Source organism: Labeo rohita, chromosome 16 (genome assembly GCF_022985175.1).
Source record: "Labeo rohita strain BAU-BD-2019 chromosome 16, IGBB_LRoh.1.0, whole genome shotgun sequence".
NCBI lineage: Eukaryota > Metazoa > Chordata > Actinopteri > Cypriniformes > Cyprinidae > Labeo > Labeo rohita.
Window position 1 is genome coordinate 35,996,330 of NC_066884.1, and position 18,477 is coordinate 36,014,806.

The 18,477-nt window shown below is 36.4% G+C and overlaps 1 protein-coding gene across 1 annotated transcript; it reads left to right on the plus strand.

Annotated features, from left to right (window-relative positions):
- Window positions 1-15,589, plus strand: cdcp1a (CUB domain containing protein 1a). The gene is made up of 10 exons (XM_051132439.1): window positions 1-404; window positions 1,709-1,912; window positions 2,655-2,978; window positions 3,066-3,428; window positions 5,388-5,585; window positions 6,687-7,064; window positions 7,177-7,530; window positions 7,651-7,732; window positions 13,504-13,850; window positions 14,129-15,589. The coding sequence occupies exons 1-10, from the start codon at window positions 332-334 to the stop codon at window positions 14,173-14,175; spliced, it is 2,370 nt and encodes a 789-aa protein (XP_050988396.1). The 5' UTR covers window positions 1-331; the 3' UTR covers window positions 14,176-15,589.
- Window positions 15,590-18,477: the final 2,888 nt, after the last annotated feature.

Below are 18,477 nucleotides of genomic sequence, written 5' to 3' on the forward strand. Positions count from 1 at the left end.
TTATAAAACATGAGGCGGGACTAACGCTACAGGTTGATCACATGATAAGCAGGTAAATTAGCCTACTACTACCTGTTCATTTTATTCTCTAGCTCAAGTTTTTTTTAAGTGACGTGAGTGAATACGAGGTCGTCGTTCCTACGGGTTCTGTGATCATTTGCATGCTTCATCGGATCCATACAGGCAGCATAGATGACTAAGGTGAAGTCTGTCGCAAACCAGGAAGACGTTTTATATTCTCTGAAGAACACTGAAGATATGACATGTCTACGGTCGATGGCGCACTCTCACATTTTTAGGCCATTGTAAGGAGTTTTAATGCTAAAAAGTCATGCGAATTTGGCGGTTCACGTACTTTTCACTCCTTTTTGGGTTTTTCCTGTCGTCTGTCCCGGAGCTCACAGGTAACAGCCAAACCCACCTAACACTTACCTGCACAGGTATTAACTTGCTATCGATGTTGTTGTGCAGTATATTGGAGTTAATCTTCTTCTGGAGTTTATTGGCGGTTGGCAGACAGACTTATTGGGATTAATCTTTACCTCTTCTCTAATTTAAATGTGAATCTAAATCTACTGGTTTTATAAACTCAACCTGACTATGAGGTTACACCGTTTTTAAAGATTTAATCAGGTTTGATGTTTTGGTCATTTAGTATTTTGGTAATTTTTAAATATGCTTTTCACGTTAGGAAATTAATTATGGTTTAGCTAAAATACACGGGTTTTTTTTTTCTTCTAAAATACACGGGTTAACAGTGTGTTTGTTTAATCTACCTCGTCATTTCCTGAGCTAAAAAAAAAAAAAAAAAAAAAAAAACGACAGCAGGGTGTTGGACTTATTGATTTATTGGATTTATATTGGCGAATAACAAATATCTTTTCCATAAAAAAATCAACACCTTTTAACTGTGCTGTTTTTGGGGTGCATATCTAAACTGCATTATTTTTGTGTTTTTATAAATAATTTTATCATTTTTTTTCACTCCCTGTATATCTGAAAAGAGCTAAAGGTTACGGTGGTTATGATTAAAGTGTCTAAAATATATTTTTCCCTTATATACACTACCATTCAAAAGTTTGGGGTCAGTACATTTTTATTGTTTCTTTTTTTTTTTTTAAGAAATTAATACTTTTATTCACCAAAGATGTATTAAGTTAATAATTAAAAGTTTATTAAAAGTTAATAATAAATAATTTACATTGTTATAAAATATTTATATTTTGAATAAACACTGTACTTTTTAAACTTGTTATTCATGAAAGACTCCTGAAAAAAAAAAATCACAGGTTCCAAAAAATATTTGGCAGCACAACTGTTGATATTATCCAACACTGATCATTCTAATAATAAATCCACATATTAGAATGATTTCTGAAGGATCATGTGACACTTAAGACTGGAGTAACAGCTGATAACAATTCAGCTTTTCATCACAGGAATAAATTCTATTTTAAAGTATGTTAAAATAAAAAACATTATTTTATATTGTAAAAACATTTTGCAATATTATTGTTTCTTTTCTATATTTTTAATCAAATAAATGCAGCCTTGATGAGCATAAGAGACTTCTTTAAAGACTATTACAAGTCTTACTGACCCCAAACTTTTGAACGGTAGTGTAGTTTTACATTTTAATCTAAAGTATTGATGTTTATTTAATAAAAATATGTTATTATGCATGTTATGTCATTATGCATCATTTCAGGTAGTGCAGAGCTCAGTGTTGCTGTTGAACTGGGCACAACCATCCGCATTAATTCTAGTCTCCAGACAAATTGCAAAGTTTGTATCAAACAGGGCACACAACAGTTGTGCCAGTCGGCCGTGGTCCTCAAAAGTACCACGCTTTTGGATTTCAGCTGTTCACTGCCAGAGAATGTATTCACCGTGCAGATCATCAGAGATAATGGTGAGAGCTGTTAGATTAAAAAAAAAAAATTAAAAAAAAACTTTGTATTCTTTACATTTTCATTTAGACATTCATATTTCACTGGTTATCAAGACAAGTATTTTTTTTTTGTATTATTATTAAACGTCTGCATAAAATGCATAAATAAAGGTATAATTTTTACATTTTTTCTGCTTTTTACACATCTTAGCATCTGTATGAAGACCTATTAAATAAAAACAAGCCTATTAAATGTGACCCTGGACCACAAAACTAGTCATAAGGATCAATTTTTTGAAATTGAGATTTATACATTGTCTAAAAGCTGAATAAATAAGCTTTTGTTAGGATAGGACAATATTTAGCCGAGATACAACTATTTGAAAATCTGGAATCTGAGGGTGCAGAGAAATCAAAGTACTGAGAAAATCGCCTTTAAAGTTGTCCAAATGAAGTTCTTAGCAATACGTGATACTAATCGAAAATTAATTTTTGATAATTTTTCGAAAGGGAATGTACAAAATGTCTTCCTGGAACATGATCTTTTCTTAATATCCTTATGGTCTTTTGCGTAAAAGAAAAAACAATAATTTTGACCCATACCATTTATATTTGGCTTTTACTACAAATATACCTGTGCTTCTTAAAACTGGTTTTGTGGTCCAGGGTCACAAATGCTTGATTTTACTGCTAATGCATGCTTAATCCACGCTTAACATAAAGCTCCTGTAGTCTTTCTCTGACATGCACTTTTGTTCCACAGTATTTAACATTGAACCCAAAGAACACAATGCCCTTCAAAAGTTCAATCGCACTTTCATCTGGAATTTGAAGCCAACAGCCACACAGATCTTACATTTGAATTTCAGTAGGACTGGTTTACGGCAGATTCATCCCACAGACAGCTGCCCAGACAAACACGTTTACATGCTCACAGTGGAGAATGTCAACATTGGAAGGTTTTGTCAGAATGGAACTATTAGACAAATCGACGTGCGTAAAGATGGCAAACTGTCTTTGGAAGTGTCTGGAGGTCGAACTCTGGACGCGAAGGTTATCGGCGTATCACTGGGACGTCTCGTTAACTGTAAGTACAATGTTAAACTTTTTTTTTTTTAAGTTTGTCTAAACAAACTCGGCATATGTGAAATGTCGAACTTTCTCTATTTTACAGCACTGGCTAATATCCATGTTGTTCTCCCAGAGAGGAGTTCAACCCAGGACTTCTTTACCCCAAACGCTTTTCCTGAAAGTGCTGAGACAATGTGGTATTTTACGGTTCCCCAAGCGTACTACACTGATGTGCGCATTCTCGACTACACTGTTCCAACATGCCTCCAACCTGAAAACATCCCTACAATGAAGTACACTTGGCAGGGCAAAGACCCTCTGGTGAAATTGATGAATGTAAGCCAGCCGTCGGTGGAGCCTGGAAACTTTAACCTGTCCATACAAAACTGTAAAATGTCTGTGCCGCAGCCTCCATCGCAAGCCCTAATGGTGCACTTCCAGATCTCTGCCATCAAGAGAAGCAAGGGTATGTAACAGAAATTATTTGTTTCTATGATTAGAATTGCATGTTGTTATTTACTTTTATTGTAATCATGTTGGGTATGTTTGAGTGTTTTTGGTGAAAAAAAACCTACGTAAATTAAGGAGAAAAGCCAAAATACTAAATGCAATGGATGCATATTTACTGAGTAATCAACTATTTTGTAGAGAGGGGTCAAAATGACACGTTTCAAGTGAGATTTGAAACTAGAGGAGGGAGAAAAACGATGAAAAAAGAAATGGTAGCATTATTATTTTATTTTTACAGTGATCGGTGGGTCTGTTGGTAAAAATCAGTTCACGTTTGCAGTCCTTGTTGCATTATATGCCAATAATGACAGTTAAAAAGCACTTTTCACATCCCCCCCCCAAAGTTTGCATGCCTGTAAAATAAGAAGTATTAAATATATCTCAATATTCTTTTATATTCTTGTTCTTAATAAACATTTATTTTGTTTTTTTTTTTTTATTTTTAAGGCCCTACAATGTTTAGTTCCACAGATATTAGATATCAATATGGCTTTATACTCACCTGAGTGCCAATAATATTATTTTTTTAAAGTTTGTGTGCCTGTAACTCAAGAAGTATTAAATATATTTTAATATTCTTTTAGATTCTTGCTTTTAACAAACTTTTCTTTTAATTTGTCCATTTTTAAGTAACTACACTACCGCTCAAAAGTTTGGGATCAGTAGGACCTGTGATGTTTTTTTTTACAGAAGTCCCTTATGCTCATCAAGGCTGCATTGATTTGATCAAAAATACAGGAAAAAAGTAATATTACAAAATGTTATTACAATATAAAATAATGGTTTTTATTTTAATATACTTTAAAATATAATTTATTTTCATCAGCGGTTAATCCAGCCTTAAGTGTCACATGATCCTTCAGAAATCATTCTAATGTGCTGATTTATTATTAGAATTATCGATGTTGGAAACCGTTGTGCTGCAAAATGTTTTTTTGGAATCTGTGATTCTTTTTTTTCAGGATTCATTGATGAATAACAATTTTTACTAGGCATACTAGAAACTTCCTGCCAGGTGTGTTGAGGCAAGTTGGAGCTAAACTCTGCAGTTGAATTTTACCCATTGTCAGTGGTTGAAAACCCTAATTTCATTCACATAGTTTTACAGTGTATGTAGTGTAAGCACCAACGTGTTACTCTTTACTGTCGTTTTCTAACACTGGGTTTAGAGGAGTGAATCTCAAAGATGTTTTAGAGTCTTAAGATTTATTGCATTTGCATGACTATTTTCATGACCCATTTTTAGTATTTTTTGATTGATTGCTTTATCATTCTTGATTTACTGTGCTTACACAAGGCCTTACTTTGATTGAGCCATCTGTTGTGTCATTATGGAAAACCCAAATAGTTCCAGGCCATGACTCATGAATACAGGAAATGAGAAGAGAGCTTGCTCTCTCTTCAGGAGATTTTGAAGAGCCTAACGTCTCACCTCATTTAACCTTTCTTTTTCACTTGTTTAATTAGGGTGGAGACGAATGAAATATACAGCAGCAGTCATTGATTCAGTGTTGAATCAACGCTCATTTGTTTCAGTGTTTCAACACTGACCAGACAGCCATGACAAACATTAAATTGACTTATTGTTTTTATATTCTAAATGCAGTAGGGAGTTTTGCTTTTAGTTTGATCCATTGTTTACAATTTTTTCGTCATGTCAGATTACCATGTCAGAGTTAGGTTAGGGGTAACCCAACTTGGATGACAAGGGGGTGAGTACATTATATGTCAGTCTTTGTTTTGGAAGTGGACTTCTCCTTTAACATCTCTTTTCTCATAATAAAACATCCTCATTGTTTTATAACTCTGTAAGTTTTATTTTGTGAAAATGACAGACTGACTGCACGTTATGCCTTACTTATTGCATATAATGTTCATTTGATATCTGTTTTTCTTCTTCTTTCCACTGTTGCAGGGCAATGTGAGGGTGATCTGCCTGAGAAGCAAGCAGTACAGATACGTGTGATGAAAAAGGATCCCAAGTCAACCTGTGTGCTGAAACTGGATTCGGTCATAATGGATACGATCACCATAGCTTCAGGGAACCATTTTGTCCTGAACTCCTTTGACTGTAACAAGGATGAAATAGAGTTGACTGTCAACCAGACCATAGGTACTAAACTGAATCCCTCTGAGTCTTGAATAAGACAATAACTTACAAGTTTTGAGTTTAATGGTTATAAAAATAAATCATAAATCTGTTTGCTTAGTTTTCTGTGGATGCTTGTAGAGATTATCTATGGAAGCCTGTTTCCGCCAATAAATAAAAAAAAATAAAAAAGGTAAGTTGCAACTTTCTATCTCACAGTTCTGACAGTTTTTCTCACAATTCTGAGCTTGTATCTCTTAATTCTGTATTTTAAGACAAACTCACAAAATAAAGTCAGAATTGTGAGATATGAACTTGCAAATCTGACTTTTTTTCTCAGAACTGCGAGTTTATATCGCACAATTCTGACTTAATTGATCAGAATTTATGACTTAACTTGTCTGCAATTGTGAGTTTATATCTCACAATTCTGAGAAAAAAAGTCAGTTGCGAATTTGTATAAAAATTTTGAGGGGAAAAAGTTGCAATATCCTTTTTTATTTTTTATTCAGTGGTGGAAATGTGGTTCCATAATTATCTGATCCAGTTTTGGTGACAAATAATTTTTATTCTTTGGACCAAAAACAACAAGATGGTATTCATCATAATGTGAAGGTTGCAAACTAATGGGTTCGTTCTACTCTACCAATAGAATTAGAGGGGAAAAAAATGTGTTTAGACCTAAAGGTGTAAAAAAAAAGAGACCTAAATGTGAGTTTGGAACAGTTGGTGATACTGTTGAGTTTTTCAGAAACAAATAAGAAGAAGAAGAAGAAAACAAATGAATAAGGATCAAGGCCCGTTCACACCAAGGACCATAAATAAACTACTAAGTTTTAGTAATTTTCTAATTCTTTGAAAATAAGGAAGTCCAAACTACAACTATAATTTTAACAACACATAGGAACAACTGTTGGAATTTCTTTCAGAATTAATTTTCTAGCTGATAAAACGATGAAAACATTAACAGCCCATCAGAATTCAGGATCATCACAATACAGGACATCATTGTCCACACATATGTAGTTATTGTTATAGTTATCGTTCTTGGTGTCAGCAGTCTTTTATGTTCCTTCTGAAATATTCCTCTGTTCATCAAAATACTTTGTGTTTCTTTATCAACAGAATGTAAAGAATGGAAAGACTGTGCATCCACTCCATTCCCTCTAATTTTCAACTACGAGCAGCAGTGTATCCCAGGAGTTTTGAAGACGATCATCTGGCACCTTCATGGCCCTCAGAACAGTGCGGTGGAGCTACAGTCTCCTGCAGGAGATCTGCGTCACTGTCTGCCTGAAGACAAATGCAACAGCATCATCCTGCTAAATGTGTCCCATGTTAACTCCAGCATCACTCTTGGGCAGTTTTGTCCAAGGGGAACCATTGAGAAAATCCAAATCCGTGAATCCAAGATTGCAATAACTGCCTCTGTTAGGAGCTTCAATGACCGGAATTTGGCAACTAAACCCTTTTTAACCTACTCATATACACAGGCTATATCAGGCAAGTGCTTTCATTATACCTCCATAAAGCGGTGCTGTACCTGCTCAAATATCTTTAGTGCAAATATCAAAAATCAGTTTTTACTCATTACTGTTCTGCCTTCCTCATACAGAGGACTATATATTCACTGTTGCACCAAAAATGGATAATCCTACCGTGTTGGCGACCCCAGCCTGGCCGTCTGGCATGAAACCGTCTAGCACTGTGTCCTGGATTGTTAACCTTGAGCCCCAGTTTAAAAGTAATCTGATGTTCAGAAACGTCAGCCAGCCCAAATGTAAGGAGGTGCACACAAACATTGCAGTGCAGACCATTCGTTCTCAAAAGACACTGTACAGCACTAAAAAAGATGTGAAGATTAAGGATCTCCTGGTTCCAGAAAGTTTTTACCTGAACATGACTAACTGTAAGTCACCGACAGGAGCCTTCCGGGCAGTGGTGGAGATCACACAGCAAAACGGCACAAGTGAGACAGCCTTAACTGGCAACTAACTTTCTTCTGTTCTCTAAATTCCCACTAGAATTTCCGTGTAATATAAAAGAAAAATTTGAAACGATAAAGTGAAATTTATTGTCATGTTTTCAGACAAGCTTTTGCCCATCATCCTGAGTATTGTTGGAGTTGTGCTGGTGATCATAATAGCCGTGGGGATCTGGATCGTTCTCAGGTGAGAGTTTTGCAAAAACATGTAGGAGAACTCCACTTCCAGAACAACAATTTACAAATCATTTACTCACCCCCTTGTCATCCAAGATGTTCATGTCTTTCTGTTTTCAGTCGTAAAGGAATTATGGTTTTTGAGGAAAATATTCAGGATTTTTCTTAATATAATGGACTTCAATTGTGCCCCTGATTTTGAACTTCCAAAATGCAGTTTAAATGCTCAAAAGGCTCTAAACGATCCCAGCCGAGGAAGAAGGGTCTTATCTAGCGAAACGATCGGTCATTTTTTTCGAAAAATAAAAATGTGCATACTTTTTAAGCACAAAAGCTTGTGTAGCACATAGGGCTGTGTATTGGGAAGAATCTGGCGATACGATACGTATCACGATACAGGGGTTGTGATACGATATGTTGCGATACACTGTGATATTGCGAACAAGGCGATATAATGGATTATTTCTTATTTTATGAATAGGACAATTTTAGGAAAGCTCTAATTAAGGACACACAACCATATGCAAACCATTCAGTGTTATTGAATCACTTTTTGTGCAGTACGAGTAAAGGGGGAAAATAAAGTGCTTGCAAGATTCTTTAGTTATTAAATGTATAAAATGTAAGCTTTTATAAAAGACCATATATATGTTTAGACCCTGCTTTACAATTTAAATTTACAACTGTAACCATGTCAGATCATTTTGACCTGAACTTAAGAATTACTGGAATCTGCTTAATATCAATAAAAAGTAAAGTGCTTACAGGATTCCTAAAGAAAACAAAAGAATTGTAAAACAATAAAATAAATACAGATATTGGACATTCTAAGAACCTTTTTGTTCTGAGAATTTTGCAAGTTTTGGATTTTGCAAGTTTTTCCGTTTGTAATTATGCTCCATGTGGAATCGCCTAGACTGCACAAAACCGCCCCACCACGAGAGAAAGCTGCAGGCAGCCGGTGCTTGTCGCGTCCTGGAACAAACGCTACCTCAAAAGCTGAAATGACGCCACACTTTACACCAAGGCGGGAGCAGGAACTATTCTTTTATTATTTTTAAATATCGATATTCCATTTTTGAGAATCGATACAGTATCGCCAAACAAAATATACACGCGTGTATCGATATTTTCTTACACCCCTAGTAGCACAGGCTCTGAGATGCGCGTTCATGACACTACATACTATTGAATCACATCGAAAGGTCACGTGGAACCACAGACCCAGTGTTTACAAAGCGAACACACAAAGACTAAGAAAGTGCAAGTAAGTCAAACGCTGTTTACAAACAAAAAGCTACAACGATGTCGGACGATTCTGAAGTTGTAGGAGAAAATAAGATGGAGTTTTTTGCCATCTCTACCTTTTTGAGCGGGAGTACACAGACGATGAACTTGGACGTGATTCGTAGTAGTGATGGAAGTTTGGATCATTTTACCGCCTTGGACCTTTGGGTCTTGTTCAGCAAAGTGAACAAATTTTTTTTTCAAGTCATTTCGTTCATTTTAGAAAAATATAATTACTTCCCTAACGCATCTACTGCTTACACAAACGTTGATCACACTATAAACAAAACAAAACTGTAACGCTATAAGAAACAGAAAAGATTAATTCATTGTTTACCTGGGTCTTTAGTCTATGATTAGCTCACCTCACCTCTTATCTGACAAGTTTTCAGGTTTGAGTCATTCGTTCATCACGTTACAGCCCCATAAGATGAACGAACGACTCGAAAAACCCGAAGACTCGAAACAGGTGAAATAATTCCAGTACAGAACCTAATAGGATGTTGCTCATGCGCGACTGAACGAATCACTCCCCGAGACGACTCATTCTTCCCGAGTCACATTAAAGATCCGTTCAAAATTAATGAATCATTCAAGAACGTGCGTTCCAGAGCCTGTGCTACACAAACTTTTTTTGCTTAAAAAGTATACAAATTTTTATTTTTCGCAAAAAATGACCAGTCTTTTCACTAGATAAGACCCTTCATCCTCGGCTGGGATCATTTAGAGTCTTTTGAAGCTGCATTTAAACTACATTTTGGAAGTTCAAAATCGGGGGCACAATTAAAGTCCATTATATGAAGAAAAATCTTGAAATGTTTTCCTCAAAAACCATAATTTCTTTACGACTGAAGACAGAAAGACATGAACATCTTGGTTGACAAGGGGGTGAGTAAATTATTTGTAAATTGTTGTTCTGGAAGTGGACTTCTCCTTTAAGGCCTTTAGGTGCATGCATATATATATATATATATATATATATATATATATATATATATATATATATATATATATATATATATATATATATATATATGCATGCACCTAAATATAGTGCCCTCCACTAATATTGGCACCCTTGGTAAATATGAGCAAAGACGGCTATGAAAATAAATCTGCTTTGTTTATCTTTTTGATATTACATTCAAAAAATTCACAAAATGCTAACCTTTCATTGAAGCAAAACAATTAAAATTGGGGGGAAACTTACGTTATGAAATAAATATTTTTCTCTAACGCATAGTGGGCACAATTATTGGCACCCTTAGAAATTATAATGAGTAAAATATCTCTGAAGTATATTCCCATTCATATTTGCATTTATTTAGCACACTAAAATGACTAGGAGTATGATACTGTCCAGCCATGACTTCCTGTTTCACAGGATTATAAATATGAGGAGCACAAAGGCCAAATTCCCTTAATCATCCATCACAAGGAATAAAACCAAATAATATAGTTCTGATGTGCAGAACAAGATTGTTGAGCTTCACAAAATAGAAAGTGGCTGTAAGAAATAAGCCAAAGCATTGAAAAGTCCCATTTCCACCATCAGGGCAATAATTAAGAATTTCAATCAACTAAAGATGTTACAAATCTGCCTGGAAAAGGACGTGTGTCTATATTGTCCTAATGCATGGTGAGGAGGAGAGTTTAAGTGTCCAAAGACTCTCCAAGTATCACAGCAGGAGAATTGCAGAGATTAGTTGAGTCTTGGGGTCAAAAGACTAAAAAAAAAATTCAAACAGCCCCTACATCACCACATGGTGTTCAGGAGGGTTTTAAGAAAAATCCTCCTTGCTCATCCAAAAACAAACTCCACCGTATTTAGTTGTCAGACACGACTTAAATTTCAAATGGGAATGGCTTCTGTGGTCAGATGAAACTAAAAAAAGAGCTTTCTGGCAGCAAACCCACCAGATGGTTTTGGTACAGAAAGTACCCCATGCCCACAGTTAGATATACTGCTGGATCTTTAATGTTGTGGGCTTATTTTCCTGCCAGAGGTCCTGGACATCTTGTTCAGATACATGGCATCATGGATTCTAGCAAATACCAACAGATAAAAAATCTAAATCTGACTGCATCTGTTAGAAGTTCTATAATGAGCTGTGGCTGGATCCTCCATCAGGACAGTGATCCAAATCAAACATCAAAATCAACACAAAAATGTGTCACTGAGCATAAAATGAAGCTTCTGCCACGGCCGTCCCAGTTGCCTGACCTGAACCCTACAGAAAATGCGTGAGGTGAACTGAAGAGAAAAAGCACCGGCATGGAGCTGAGAAACTGAAGGATCTGAAGAGTTTCTGTATGAAGGAATGGTCTCTGATCTCTTGTCAGGTGTTCTCCAAACTCTTCAGGCAATAAAGGAGAAAACTCAGAGCTGTTATCTTGAATAAAGGACGTTACAATAATTGGGTGCCAATAATTGCGGTCAACATGAACTAGAGAAAAACATTTATTTCATAATGAGATTTCCCCCCCTGCTTTCCATTGTTTTGCTTCAATGATAGGTTGGAATTTTGTGAATTTTTTATATATATATATAATATATATATATATATAATATAATTATATATATATAATATAATTATATATATATATATATATAACATATAAAGGACCATATCAATGTACTAAGTTTTACCTGTACAACTGCTATAAAACCACTTTGTTTGTATTCATATGTCATGTGCCTGCCATGAAGGCCCATACTTTAAATAACCCTACTATAGCCAAACAAATATTACACCCGGCTGAAAAAAAAACAGCTAAAACCAGCCTAAGCTAGTTGGCTGGCTTTAGCTGGTCATCCAGCCTGGCCTTAGCTGGTCATAGCTGGTCAGCATGCTGGTTTTAGAGGGGTTTTGGCCACTTTCTTAACTGGTTAGGCTGGGAGACCAGCTAGAACAACCAGGTAAAACCAGCTTGACAAGCCTAGTCAGGCTGGGAGACCAGCTAAAACCAGATACTTCCAGCTTAAAACAGCTTTTTTTTTTTTTTTTTTTTCTTTTTTGATAATTATTGATCTAGGGTGTCCGGAGATTTATTCTTCACTGGTTTTGTTACATTTGAGCAAAACATCCAGGACTAGTTTGTGAAATGAGGTTTTTAAAATAATCTCCAATATTTAACAAAGAGTTTGATTGACAGTAGCGATTAAGGCAAAAATTCTTCAGAATGAGGAAATCGGACTTGATTTGAATAATGTGTGTAAAATGTACAATATCGCACAATGTACAATCAATTGCATACATGTAAAATGTGATAGTGCCTCCTGGTGGCTGATTTCTTTTAAATTTCTCACAGACTTCTGGGGCCACGAGTCAAACAGGCCCAATGAGCGCACCTTGGACAGAGACACTGCATGCCAATTTTTAAGACAGTCAGACCAACAGTTGCATTGTTAGAGCTAATTTCATTTAATTATAGTGTAACCCAGTGGCCAGCAGCTGCATTTTTTTGTGAAACATCAGTTTGACTCGGAGGTTGCGCTAGACTTCAACATGACGGACAGGGTCGTAAAAATTCTGTCATAATCTATTATTACCCGTTATTTTAATTTTCATATTTTAATTAGAATAACACTTGTAATTGCTTTTATTTTTGTTCACATTTTTGTTTTTAATCATGAACCCAACAGTGCAGTGTTTAAAAACAACAAAATACGCTAGGTCTGGGTAAAAAAAAAAAAAAAAAATTGATTTCTTGATTTTAATAGATTCTCATTTTAACAAACCAATATCGATTCTTAAATCACAATCAATCTCTTGGTCTATGCTGTTTTCAGTTGATGAATGGACAGTACATAGTGCGTCTTCCTTGCAATAAATAGCAATAATCTAGGCTTTGCGGTACCTTTGATATGAAACAAAGTCTCAGATTTCAAATTCTGTCAATTTCCTTAGGAAATTCAAGCAATAAATACCGTTTTGGCGCTCTTTAATGTGGCACGATAGATCGTTGTAGCTTCTGTGTACTCGCCTGTGCATAATAAAATGCATAGAAAAACATTCGTGACAGTTTCGTTTTTGTTCTGTATCCTGTGCTCTGCTGCCAGACTGGAGTGCACTCGCCAGCAACTGGACAGGGGTGGGAATTACAGCTACAATTTTACAATAGATCACCCTCAGTGTAATCTATCAAAGTGACAGACGGTCTTCAGATCGTCACTGATAAAAAATTTCCATCAATGACAGAGAATTTTCGGTTAATGCAACCTCTGGTTTGATTATATGCACATGTACACCAAATTTGGTGAAAATATTTCATTCCATTCAAGAGTTACAGCCATTTAACTAAAAGTGGCCACGCCCGCTTCAAACATTTTGGCGTAAAGTTCTAGTGAAAGTTTGATTTCAGATTTATTTGAGAATTATAGATATTCAGTCTCCAGAGAATCTACACTGGTTTGTCTACACTGAACCCCTATCAAATATTGTATCAATTGATTTTTTTTTTTTTTTAATAAAGCGTCTTATTATCACACAGGAAAAAGAAGAAGAATAAAGCTCCCCCAGTGTCCGTCTACAATCCCAGTGAGCATGCTTTCCTTCCAGGCCTCCATGGCTTCCCCAAAACACCGGAGGAGGAGGATCCTCACACCTATGCGTACATAGATGAAACTCTAGTATATAGTCATCTGCTTGAAGAAAAAGAAGAATATAAAAAAGCCAGTACAAATGAGAATGATCCACCTCTTACTAACCCACCTTTACCAGCCAGAAACAATGAAAGCCTCATCACTAAAAACAAGGCCTTGACTGACAATGAGCTCTATGGTTATGTTAAGGGACAATCAACTACATCTGACACACCGAAGAGTTTGGAAGAGGAAGGTAACTATGAAACCAGACTGTGTGTGTGAGAGGAAAATAATTTTCTACTGTAAACTAAAGTTTGTTTTTGAGTGCCCATATGTTTTTATGTTTAGTGATTTTGTGTCAGCACACTGCTTGTTATCAATATTGTATGTTTTTGATATTAAAACATCTCTGTTTATTTATTCACAGCTTGAGAAGTTAAGACATGAATTGTCTAGAAAAAGTTATAATTTCTGCAAAAATGATTGAAAATGGTTTGCAATCTGGCCGTAATCTAGGGGTTTTTGTCGCAGGTCTTGGAAATCTGTCTGTGACGGCAAAATCTAGCCAGAAGTCATGAACAGTGAGTTTGCTTTAACTGTCAAGATCAACTGATGGAAGATTCTAGCCCTATCTCAGGGAAAGATTTTGTGATTTTGTTTGGACAGGAAACAACCTACCCCTAAACCTAACCATCCTAACCACATGGGAATTGTATGATAATGTACTGCACGAATAAGATTGTACAAATTCAGACAAGTTAGCTAAAATGTAAAATATATTTACGAATTGCAATGATGTTGTGTTGGAAATTCTGGCCACTTCTGCTGTCTGGATCTAAAAAGGAACAGATGCTAGAGGTTCCACTGCAAACCCATCTAAACTACTGAGCTACTTAAAAAAGGGGGCTTCTACTGTCACTTGGGTCTGGTAAAACTTATCAGTCTTCAGTCTAGACTTAACATTGAACTAACAAAAAACAATAAATCTGTTTCTAGAATTAGGTTTGTTTAAATGTCATTTCAGTCAGGTAGATATTTGGGCTGTTCACTACTTACGTTTTTTTTCTTTTTTTTTTGACTTCTGCTTAATTATGCAGCTAAATTCCTTAGATATCCACCTAGCAATATCAATTATTGCAAATGCACAAAACCAGTAAAAACTGAAAGATTTTCTTTTTCAAATAGTGTCACATTTTAGTGTAATGTTTTTTTTTTTTCATCATATGAAATAAAAATATTTTAATTTTAGCATTATTTGTCATCACTTAATGCATATGATTGTGCTAAATCATGATTACTGGCAAAGGTTTGTTTTTTTAATGATATCAATCCATAAATCTGACTTGTGATGCAGCCTGTAATCAATATCACACAGTGTTCATTTGCTAAGACTAGAGGAGAACTGGTTCACCAACTGAGCCTGGTTTTTATTTCTGTCACATGATGGAGTTTTAGTTCCTTGCCACTGTTGACTTTGACCTGTTTAGTTGGGAATTAAAAGACGCGTAATATCAGAATTGATCTGGAAATTGACAAAGTTGTCTTCTGTAGAGCTGCATATAGCTGAATTGAATGCTTTTCATAATCAATGAACTTTACACTTTAATTAATCTGAACTGAGTAGACACTCAACTAACTTGAGATGAATACAGCAAAATTTGGATTTGTTAGCATTGATTCTGTTGTTGTCCTGTTTGTGAAACTGTTTTTAAAAAATCTGTGACTGTAACTGATTTTCAAGTGCTGGAGAGGATAGGAGTTAATAAAAACAGGAAATTTTTGATGTCACAGATGAAGCAAGAAAGAGCATGAGAATCATTTCCCCTGCATTATTTTCACACTGAATTCCTTACACATGGAATAGGCTATTACACGTGGTGTAATGTATTTCCAGTGAAACTTCACTTTCAAAGTACATCAGTTGTGTAATGCTTTTCTAATGATTTTGCATCAGCCTTGTAGCACTTTACTGTTATTGTATCAATAAAAGTTAAGAGACCATTATAGAGACAGAAATAAATGGCAAGAATTGCACATTTTTTTAAAACGAATCTCATGAGATAACTATTGTATGAGTTGGAAATTTTGTATAAATTCTTACATAACCTAACCCTCATTGGGTCATAAGTAGATTATGAAACCATACAAATGAGATTGTAAACAATTTATACAAAATTGCCAGCAATTTGCCAAATATAGATGGCTGCCAGTGTATTGGTATTTGCTTCTCTTTTCACTTTTTATGTAGTGTAAATGTCCGGTTCCTGTAGGTTACATAATGAATATTATTGGTTCCCTATCAAACGGTCTCTCCTGTTGCCTATACACGCTTACGAGTAAGCTCTTGTTTACTCTGAATCAGAGATGCTCACAAGTCTCTGAGCTAGAGTCCAAGTCAAGTCTCAAGTCTCTGAGCTCTGATTATATTAAGTCTCTCGTTATAATAAGTGTTGCATCACGTACAGCGACCCATCCAACACTGCATAGCTATATATAAGGAACTCAAAGCATGTAATATGTTATAATGACTCCTTTATCTATTAGCATACAGTATCAGCTTTGATTTTGGTATATAATCAGTGTAAACAGGCTATTGCAACATGACAAAAACACCAAGAATGCTTTACTTTTAAGTTAATATCTGTATTTTGCCTTGTAGCATGAACACAGTACAGTACAGTACAGTACAGACCAAAAATTAAGAAAGACCAAATATGGTCAAACATCACATTGTGCTCCTAATTTAAAAAAATTAGTAGCACAATCAAAATTTTAGGAGCACATTCTAAACAATAATCCAAAAATCTAATAAAAAAATTTGCCTTCCCATTATGAGGTGATATTTGACTCCTTAAAGTGATTTACAAGGGAATTTAACTTTTGTTTTTACCTTTTCATATGTTTAATGAGGCTCAGAGGTGGCAGAAGTGCAATCATATTCCTAAATTCATTGTTGAGATTAATGTTTTAAATCAAATTGTTTTAATACAGAAATGTTAAATGATTTAAATAACTGCCAGCAGGTGGCGGCAAGAGACTGATTTAATTACTGAATCATATCATTCATTTGATTCGTTTGAACTGCTGCTTCATTTAGGAATAAAGAGTGACTGTCTTTATGAATGGGAAATTGAATCATTTCACTAGATTCGTTTTAAAAACGAGTTCATTCATAAACGAAACACCGCTGTGTTTGAATGGAGATGCGCAGCGGCTCAGTTGTGACTTGTTTCAGACTACTTTTGACGACGAAATAGAGCAAAATCAGGCAATAGTGTTACAGTCAGACAATGAAAGTCACTTAATAATAACATCTTGTTTATTTAACTGCTGTATTAAATCAGTATCTCATTTACAAACTCCCTTAAAATTAGTAAAAGCTTAGTTCGCGATATCACAAAGCTCTATTATAATCAGTGACGCTGTCTATACTGAATCTTTTATCCTCATATCACATATTTTGCACTGAGCACTTCTTCTGTTTGGGCCGTCTTGTTTGAAGTTTTAAAATCCAAAGCTAACGATGAATGGCACAGCAGTCGACATGTTTGTTCGTTGCCCTCTCATGTGTGGCGGCCGCGCCTAAAATAAAAAAATAAAAAATGTGTGGCCGCGCCCGCACGCAGCAGATACACGTCGCGTGTTACATGGCCAGGTTATAGGTAATGGAGGGAGGGGAATAACAGCGAGCTCATCAGTTGTTTCCTAAAAATAAACATTGTTCACGAGTCCCGCAGCTTGAGTCCGAGTCGAGTCTGAAGTCTTTCGAGGACGAGTCTCAAGTCGAGTCTGAAGTCACTGTGTGTGCGACTTAAGTCGCACTCGAGTCCGAGTCTCAAACTCGAGTCCCCATCTCTGCTCTGAATACTCAAGTCTGATTGGTACACATTTGTGTAGCTGTACGAATAAATGGTGCTTCAACCCACCAAATCTCTGCTATATAAGTTGGCTCTGAGTGCCATTTTGTCAGAATTTTCACTAGTCTCTGAAGAAGAAGCTTGAAGCCTCCTACTCACCGTAGAACAGCTCTAGCAGCAGAAGATCACATCTCATCAGCACAAACACAAGAGCAAATATCCTAAGAGAAAATTGCGATGGTGTGGCTTGTTCATGGAACCCCTGCATGCCTCAAATGGCCTCAGTGAGTGTCTGAGGCTGAGCTCTGTGGGACAGACTGCTCCCATTGCAAGAACATGAGTCTTGCCTTGCTTTGCTCTTGGATCGCCTTCCTTCACAAAAGTTGTCCTCCCCCATCTGCTCTTCTGGAGCAATGGGACTGATTTATCGGGCTCGAGTGATCTCACACTGGCTAAGTCCCACATGCTTCACTCTCTCTGCAGTGCCTCGATTCACCAGTGTATTTCGCTCGTGCAGATTTGTGCCCTTTGTCTGCAGTGATTCCTGGTCGCTGACAGCTTCAGATGGAGAGGAGTAGATGTGTTTCAGAGAGGGTCCTGGCAGCCTTCCTCCCAAAGAGTCAACACCGGGCGGTGCGGACAGCGAGCTATAGAGGAACTCAGCTTGGATTAGCTAGCACCGAAAGAGTCTGTCCGCAGCTGCTTAGATGAGTGGGAACTGCAGACAGGACAATCATCCCACCAGAAGCCAGTACCACTCTTCCTGGAAGTTCATGGCAAACTTACCAAGACATGACATGCCCTCTACTTGGTGCTTGTTCATTTCTCCGCTTCTGCCGCCCTTATCTCCGATAAGGAGATCCCTGAAGAGAAGGTTTATTTTAAGCTCCCCCCACTGGAAGAGGCAGGCGCTGTGCCTCTTTGCCCTCCATCAGCCCTGGGTTCGAAGGCCCATGTGGTGCATCCATCCAAGCTTGCAGGACCACCTCTGCTTTAGCAGGCAAGGCTTTTTTGGAGGCTGGC

What these genes read in the sequence shown, in the direction of transcription:
- cdcp1a (XM_051132439.1), top strand. Translation starts at nt 332, where the DNA reads ATGCGAATTTGGCGGTTCACGTACTTTTCACTCCTTTTTGGGTTTTTC. An exon ending in ACTGGGACGTCTCGTTAACT is followed by an intron (nt 2,979 to 3,065) that starts GTAAGTACAATG and finishes TCTATTTTACAG; the next exon opens with CACTGGCTAATATCCATGTT. An exon ending in GGGATCTGGATCGTTCTCAG is followed by an intron (nt 7,733 to 13,503) that starts GTGAGAGTTTTG and finishes ATTATCACACAG; the next exon opens with GAAAAAGAAGAAGAATAAAG.